This window comes from Sylvia atricapilla, chromosome Z (assembly GCF_009819655.1).
Source record: "Sylvia atricapilla isolate bSylAtr1 chromosome Z, bSylAtr1.pri, whole genome shotgun sequence".
Lineage (NCBI taxonomy): Eukaryota > Metazoa > Chordata > Aves > Passeriformes > Sylviidae > Sylvia > Sylvia atricapilla.
In genome coordinates this window covers 83,963,306-83,971,760 of record NC_089174.1, presented here as the reverse complement: position 1 = coordinate 83,971,760, position 8,455 = coordinate 83,963,306, and the positions used below count along the sequence as shown (strand labels likewise).

The following is an 8,455-nucleotide window of genomic DNA, read 5'->3' as shown; positions in this document are numbered from 1 at the left end:
GAGAAATGTCTGTATGAAGAAAGGGAATCCACAAAAACCAGTAGGCATTTTGTCTTCTTTTCTCTCAAATGTTTTTTACCTAGGGAGTTTTTCAAGGATGTTTCTCCTTATATGCAATCTGCAATACAAGCTGTAGTTTGCCATCTTGTGATTATTTTTAAGCCTTTCCTTCTACTGTTTAAACAGTGGAGCCCACTGCTGTGCATGATTCGTGCATACAAAGCTTTGCACATGTCTAAGGAGCCGTTTTTCTCTCAATTTATTCATTATATAGCAAAAACTGAAGGGTATTTTACTGGAAAGATCCCCTGTTAGCTTTATGCTGTCATTCTGAACACTCATTTTCTGAAAAGGCTAAATATCAGAACACATTTAAACAACTCTGGAAATATTTCATCCTCTTAAAAAAAAAAAAAAAAAAAGCAATTGCATTTGGTGGTGAACTGAAAAAGTATCAACCTTTTCTGCTGCCTTCAGTTTTCTGTGTAAGTTGTTCCCAAGATGTACCCAAGACGAATCAAGCAGAATATGTTGACTCATGTGAATTCTCTGTAACAGAGTTATAATCTTGTTTTCCTTCAAGGTTATTGTATTTTGACCATCTACTGCAGACTCTTCAGTGTGTGATCCACTTCAGTGTGGATCACTTTATTTCTAAAAAAATCAGTCTTTGCAGAAACCATGGTTCAGAAACCTGCTGACCTGACTTCAAACTCAGCATCTGAGTTTCCTGGGAAGGATAGGAATTACCACTGAAAACAAGGATTGAACATGGAATTTGTCTCTGTGTAATTTTGAGAAGATGCTTAGGAAATAGAACGGTTTACAGCTCTATTAGCATCTTCTATTTTTTTACTTAGAAAACCATTACTTGAAAACTCAGTGGATGTGCTGGGTGCACCTCCATAAACTGCTCAGCACTGAAGTAGTTAACATAGACAGTGCAGCAGTATTTGCTTACTGTGTTGTTGAAACCAGTTGCAGCAAGGTCAGAAAATGTGAGTAAGGGGCTAGCAGGTCTGCCCTCACCACTGAAAGCTACCACTGAGTGAATAGCATTAGAGAGAGGAATTTTTGATGTGGGGAGTAGGAGTGAAATGTCTGTATTAGAAAGGAAGCAACACCTTGTAAAGCTATAAAAGTAACTTAAAATAATACGGAATAGCATTTTTATTGAGGAAGTGAGATACTTTACTGTCCCACTAATGGTGCTATAACCCACTTTCTGCCCTAAGGTTAGCTTAAGTGTTTGACATACAAATGCTAGGGAGCAAATCACGTTGGTTACTGATTCACACTTACTTAAACAGGCGAAGTGGGAGGTAAGGGCAGCTTGCCCTCTCTAAGTGAAGGTCTGCTTTGCTGCCTGTGCTGACATTGCTCTGCTTCTAACTCCAACACTGCAATCCTTTGCATATGAGAGGAATTCACAAAAATATAAATTCATGCCTTTTCTCTAGGAAAAGTCTTTCTTCCTCCATCAACAACAGCTAGAAAAATGAACAGTTAACTTATCTGAAAAACCGAGATTGCACAGGTCTTTGCAATGTTGAGATGTTTTTGTGGTGGCTGTGCTTGCTGGATTGCACCCACGTCATCTTTGTCCTTTGTGGTTTGTGTTGCTGTGTCCATTTATCCCTTTTCCATCTTATCTCTTCATGGTCATGACTTGTAGTGCCAATACCTCCACATTTCTGCAGTGAACATGCCAAACGTCATCTGGAGGATTAGTCCTCCTTCTATCATAAATGCATGCATCTCAACAATTATCCATGGAAAAATCATCATTTTGGTGTGCTTTCCCACAAAAAAACATTCTCCAGAGCATATAAAGCCATCTTGCTGGAAAATGCAGTTGTGGGCAGCTGGCTGAACATGCTCCTCACAATTTATTTATGCTTTGAGGCTGGCAGTGTGGTAGTTTAAGGGTGAAAGGCCCGCTCACAACAGTTCTTCGTGTACTGCTCTTATACGTGCAATTCATGTTCTCCACTAAAGATGCCATGTGCAGTTACCTTTCTCTAGGGAAAGGTCCCACTAGCTCAAATCACTGGCTCCTTAGTCTCCATACATTATGGAGTGATAATTTGTACTTACTCATTTTAAAGCTGATCAGTGTGCAATACCATGTGTTTTGCTGCTTCTTTTGGGTGACTTTAACTAAGTCCCTGCTGTATAACCTGGCAGGTGAGAAAACAAAACCTTCCTACGTCAGGCTTGTAATGTGATGAACAACTGTGGAAAAATAGGTAACATAAGGAGAAGAAAAAAGGGTTAAGTGATGGCCTGCCAGTGTTCACTAGGATGACTCTTCAAACAGGTTAGAGAGGGTACAGAGCACCTGCTTCCAGCAGCAAGCACTGCAGGGGAAGTCTGCACTGGTAATAGAAAATTAGGTGGAGGAACAGAAAGCAAAGCAGTGCTTGTGTTCAAGGGCAAGGTCTGAAGCAGATGAGGACAAAACTGTGTTGAGATATGAAAAGAACTCATTCTGAAAAACCTCACTCTAACCAATTTTCCTTGATTTCACAAAACTTTTGCTTAGGAGTCATGCCAGGTAAAAGGGATGTATTTAGTAAATCAACATTTTCAAGTCAGTCCTCAGAACACACACATACTGGCAAAGAAAAGCAGTGGTCTTAAAAAAATCAGTGAGATCCAGTAATCTCTTAAGACCTTGACAGCTGCCTGACTGCAGCATTACCACTCTCTGGGCCAATAATTGGAGATATATGACGAGGCATAGAGGAAACTGTCTTACAGAGAGAGGACAGTTTACAGGAAAAGGACTGATTTCAATGTAGATCTTAGTGCAGCAAATGGAGAGTGTCTTCCATCCTGTTTTAAAAGTTCAAGTGGCATGTACTTTGGAAAGAAAAAAAAAAAGCCTGTGGTCTCCAGCCCTACTGTGCACTTGCTCAGCAATCATGAAGTCATGTCCTAGACCAAAGAGACAGCTGTGGGACGACATAACACCCAACTTGGAAAATTCTGATTTCAGACGGGATCTGAGGAAGTACTCCAGCATGATCCCATTGCAAATAGCAGTTGCAGAGTTCTTGAATGAATGAAAGGAGCAAGGTGACACTGCATCTGTATAAACTATTAGCTAGATAGCTGTTATAATATAGTGCTGCTTTTAAAAGGATGTTGGAAAGCCTGAAAAATTCAGCAGTGGCAAGGATGATTCATGGTATAGAAAAACCTGACTTGCAAAGAGCAATAACAGTTCATTCCACTAAGTTTAACGAATGTAAGGTTAAAGGTGACTTAGACTTTGACTATAATTACCAATGCAAAGACAGTTTATCTAGTATTTCAGCACTTTCTAGTTTAGCTGTCATCATACAAAACCACTGCACTGCAAGACTGATCTCTTTGCTCAAGAGGTTCAGAGAATTCTGACCAGACTTAGTGTTGTGGGATAGGCTTGAGTGTATTTGTCAGAAAATTTGTTGCCACCCTGGGTAACAGGGATGACTTAATAGTGTTGAGTTTGGAAGCTTCACAGCTGTTTTTTTAAGGATTCCAGCACTAGTATTCCTCAAGGTCTATGTGCTAAAAAATGAGAAAGACATCTGCAATTGCATTCAGCACCAGTTCTGAAGGTGCCAAATTTGGTGAATAGCCCTTTCCAGGAGAGAGCTGTTGTCACACAGTGTGATGTGAATGCACAGTAGACTAAAGGCACTTTTACTGACTTTGAAGAAGCAGTCTGAAAGGTAAATTTTCTAGTTCTATAGCTATTTTAAATCTTAACAATCTCAGGATAAGCTTGCTTCCCCAGAGCTGCTGGTAGCAGGATATAGCATTATGTTTTCCACAGCCTGAGCAGTAATCAATGTCCTGTGTATAGCACCCTGCCATGCTAGTCAAGACAGAGTGGCTGGAGATTTTTCCTCCTTAAGGAATTATGCAAAAACATTTTGCCAGAACCCTCCAACAGCAATTATTTTAGTCTGAAACTGTTAGGAAACAGGAAATTTCAGAAGTCAGTGATCTGTCGTTAATATATGAGACGTGAGTTCAGCAGAATAATTCATTGTGATATGAAGAAGTATCCTAGATACCTGTGAGTACAGGATAAGTTTCCTCATTTTGTCAAGTTCAGCATTACAGGAGATGCTTTCTCATTCCTGCAGTGCTATTCAGGAAATTTGGGCATTATTCTCTGTAAACCTTAAAACCCAGAATAAAAAATGTACAGAATTAAGGGGGAAATATAAAGTAATCATGCTGCCTTCAACTAGGAGAGCTTTGGCTGTCTGGAAATAGCATTTCTCCCACAGCCATCAGCTCTCCCAGGCTTTTCAGCACTTTCCATCCTGTTGCCACTTACCATCCTGCTCAGCTAGTCGTTGCCCGGGAAAAATATCAGCCTATTTTGATTTTTTTTTTTAAACCATGAACTGCAAAATGAGCTGCAGCAGAGGTCCAGGCATGACAGTAAATGCCACACTTCAGAGCATGGAAAAGCATTCCTAGCAATGGCCATGTGGAATTTTCCTGCGGAAAATGGAGCAGGAAGTGGAGAGCAAGGATCTCCCCACTGCTGTTGTCTAAACATATGCTGTCCATATGTTGGATGCATCAGCTAGCTGGGGCCAAGGAAAAGCTGCAATAGCTCCAGCTTGCTTTTTCTGCTATCCAGAATATGCACAGTATCATGGGTGCCAAATTAAAGAAGCAGAAACACAAAGAGAAAGGCAGTCATGTGGGGGTGAATCCATTTCAGAAGTGATGGTGGTAATACCAGAAGTCTTCAGTGGTGGATTCAGGCTTCACTTCCCAGACCTTTGTTCGTCCAAGCAAAGTTTATTCTTTCAAATCATGGACTCTGTTAACCATACACACACAAAGTTCTTGAGTAACTAACCTGAACCTTCGACTTTAAATGCTCTGCCAAGTCCTTTACAAGCCCCCTTTGTCTTGAAGGAGAAGATACATTACACTCAGTAATGGAGCAAAACAACAACAATGTAGAAGATTTCTCCTTAAATGTCTTTTCTGTCACTCCGTGTCAGCCAAACAGATCTGATGCCGTGGTGTCAGATGGGGATAAGGCTGGCACCACTCTGCTCTTTTCAGGTGTGTTTTTGGGACTGGTGGGGATCACTTTCACCGTGATGGGATGGATAAAATACGATGGCATTACTCACCTGGAGTGGACTCAGTTGCTGGGGCCTATCCTGCTGTCTGTCGGGGTCACTTTCATCCTGATCGCCGTTTGTAAGTTCAACATGCTCACCTGCAAGCCCTGTAAAGAGAGAGAGGAAAACGTGTCAGAACCTGACCAGACTGCGAGCGGACAGTCCTTTGTCTTCACGGGCATTAACCAGCCCATAACCTTCCACGGTGCCACGGTGGTGCAGTACATCCCTCCTCCGTACCCATCCCAGGACAGCGCTGCGGTGGGCGCCGGCTGCCTTCACCCGGTGCTCGGCTTCTGCAGCGCTGCTGCCCCCGGCACCCCGCCCGTCCTCGCCGCGGCTTCCCATCACTGCTGCCCTGCCTACGCCCTGGATAACCTGGCTTTCACTGGAGACGACAGCTACGCTCCTTATCCTGCGGAGAGTTCCAGGAGTCAGAGGTACGCCTCCTGAAAGTGTGTTCTGGATGTTTTAAGTGCTGTGTGTGGTTTTGTAAGAAGCTACAGCTAGGCCAGGGTGTTATCCTTCTCAGACTACTTTTTTGTCTTTGTTAGGAATTCTTCTTTAGCGAGGAAACATGGTTTTCCTGGGGAGTCTATACAATTTAAATTCTCTTATAAATGCCCTTCAATTTTCAGTCAGCCAAATCTCTTGTTGCTTTTTAACATATATGTGCTCCTGTTTGGGGACGTTTTGTTATGTTTATCTTACCACCTTTAGATTATTATGTGTATGACTCCAAGATGAGATTTTGCCTTTTGTTCTATATACCTTTTATATAACTTTTATGTATCTTCGGTACTCCTAGCGTGCATACTTGTGATTCCTTAGGTCTGATAACTTAGCACAGCCCTGGTATTCTGTTAGACCAGGAGATCCAGCATCCTAAAGGCTTTGTAGTAAGGAGGCTGGAAAACCCTACACAATCTCGGGAAACCAAGGTCCTCTCTAGAACATGTCCTGTAAACTGGAGATTTGGCCCATCCAAGGGCAAATTCCTCAGAGGGGGGAATATCACACCATTCCTCCAGGCCTCCCACTGGGGCATCCTTATGAGATATGCTGATTTGTAAGGTCTGTAAATTGTATATGTGACCCACAGTGTGTGTGCATTGTGGCTCATCCCACCTTGGCCAAACAGTGCACTGTATAGATCCTTATTAAATACTGAGATAAAACCCCTGACCCCTTAACCCTGTCTGGCTCTCATCTTTTTAAGACCAGGAAAAGGCATCATGTAGAGCCAGAGGCTTCCACTCAAACATGATCACAACACAAGAGTCAGCACACAAACAGCATTTCTGCAACAATGCAGGAATCAGTCTGGTACCAGATGCTCTCCCTCCTGAATATGCCTGGTCACAACATGCTGCTCTCCCACTGTAACAACCTTCCAGCTCTTCCTCTTTTCCTGGTTCTGAGGCATAAAGAATATTGCTCGTGTTGCACAGCAGTATGGAGCTGCTTGAATTGCACACGAAATAATTTTATATAGTTCTTTCCTCTAAGGAAAAATATTCTAATTATAGTAATTACTCATAATTATATCCATTCTATGACACAAGTCACTGTTAGTTCATTTATCAAGGTCTTTTTGAGAAGCTGCTGACTGACCCATCGTCCTCAGCAATATGAGTGACACACATAAGCAGGGTGAAGAAAAAGGTCACTTCCTGGCACTTCTAAACTTCATGAAAAAACACAGCAAGCAGCTGAATCTCAGTAAAACTTCACCTCATTGCATTTTCTCAAGAAGCCAGGGAGTACTTTTTCCAGATAAGGCTGGGAGGATGAAACACTGAAATTACTTGCATGCTCTGTGTTTGGCAAATTCTTTTTGCATCTGCTCCCCTTCCTCTTTTCAGGTCAGAAGACAGTTCTGATGAACCAGAAGGACTACTGGAAGACTATGCCTGTAATAACTTGTCACCTCCTCCTTATGAGGAAATATACCCTTTGTCTTCATAAAATCATCATGGACAAGAGACAACAATGCTAGAGATGCCAGCAAGAATCCCAAAAAATCTTTTCTTTAAGCACTTGTGTAATAAGACAGTGTGAGCAAGATCTTGGTATTTATACACAGTTCAGTATCTCTGAAGATATTGAACTTTTCTTTTTCTCTGTCAAAATTTGTTAGCCCTTTGCAGTGCAGCTTAATAGCAAAGCTATTAATTATTTAATAGTAAAACTATTAATAGCAAAGCTATTAAACTCAAAGATCTAAATCCATATTAGGGTTCTCCAACAAGAAGTTTGATTTTCAGACTGGCTGAAACCAGTGTGAACTGAGAATGCACAAGATGTTTGTGGAAGGTCATGATTGCTCCTGGACTTTCAGTATCTTTAGAAAATACTTGATTTTTTTCTTGATGTGGTTTTCATTCTTGATTGCTTGGGAAACTTCAAAAGTGCTTAAGTGTCTGATCCATGAAAGTGCATTTTATGACTTAATTTTGTCTGATTCTTTAGAAGAGCTTACTCATTAATAAGTCTATTCTACAGATTAGATCCTCCTTAGCTTGCTTTACCTGGACAACCCAGTCCTGTTGCATAATCCAGTCCTGCAGGCATTTTTTTTGGAGCATCCTGCTTGAACCACAACATCTCAGAATAGAGAAAACAAATAGTGGCTTCTGCCCACTTTTACACAGATCTCTAAGGCATCCTTCATGTATCAAATTTAACTTCTTGCCTTGCCTGATGGGAGGCAAAGCACAGTCTCCCACCAGAAGTCCTAATAACTATGAGGTTAATGTCCCTAAAGAAAATGGCATCTTTGTGAAGCCTCAGCAGAGATGTGTGACCCTACCACTGTTAAGGACTTCAACAATCACAGCTGCTGCAACCCCACTGTGTGGTGAAACACCTCTGGGGTCCCTTCTTATTTGAGTGTGGGTCTTAGGCACACAACCCAGGCTGCAGATTGCCCCCAGAGTATCTAAACAACTGTGGGCTGTGGTAAACTTTCTTGCTCAAGTTCAGCTTAGTTCCATGCTTTGAATTCACAACAATTTGAGATTAGTTCGTTTGATTAGAGAATGGTGTTGCTGAGCACCAAGACTGTGGGTTTGACCCCTGTATGGGCCATTCACTTAAGATTTGGACTTGATGACCCTTGTGAGTCCCTTCCAATTAACAATATTCTGTGATTCTGTGATATGTATTTACAGCTATATTTAACAAAAGGTAAAGTGTATTAGCTCCGAAATTTTGCAATCCAGAATGAAGATCCAAAAAACTTTGCTCAGGAGCTTTTTAAACCCCAGAGCAGTGACAATGCCATGTGCCCCTTCATTTTTGTT

The 8,455-nt window shown here is 41.6% G+C and overlaps 1 protein-coding gene across 1 annotated transcript; it reads left to right on the top strand.

The window, feature by feature from the left end:
• Window positions 1-4,255: 4,255 nt before the first annotated feature.
• TMEM174 (transmembrane protein 174) lies at window positions 4,256-8,005 on the top strand. Its single transcript, XM_066339880.1, has 2 exons — window positions 4,256-5,590; window positions 7,016-8,005. The coding sequence occupies exons 1-2, from the start codon at window positions 4,959-4,961 to the stop codon at window positions 7,116-7,118; spliced, it is 735 nt and encodes a 244-aa protein (XP_066195977.1). The 5' UTR covers window positions 4,256-4,958; the 3' UTR covers window positions 7,119-8,005.
• The last annotated feature ends 450 nt before the right edge of the window (window positions 8,006-8,455 follow it).

Coding starts and splice junctions, on each gene's coding strand:
- TMEM174 (XM_066339880.1), top strand. CDS start 4,959: ATGGAGCAAAACAACAACAATGTAGAAGATTTCTCCTTAAATGTCTTT. Junction 5,591..7,015: donor GAGAGTTCCAGGAGTCAGAG/GTACGCCTCCTG, acceptor TCCTCTTTTCAG/GTCAGAAGACAGTTCTGATG.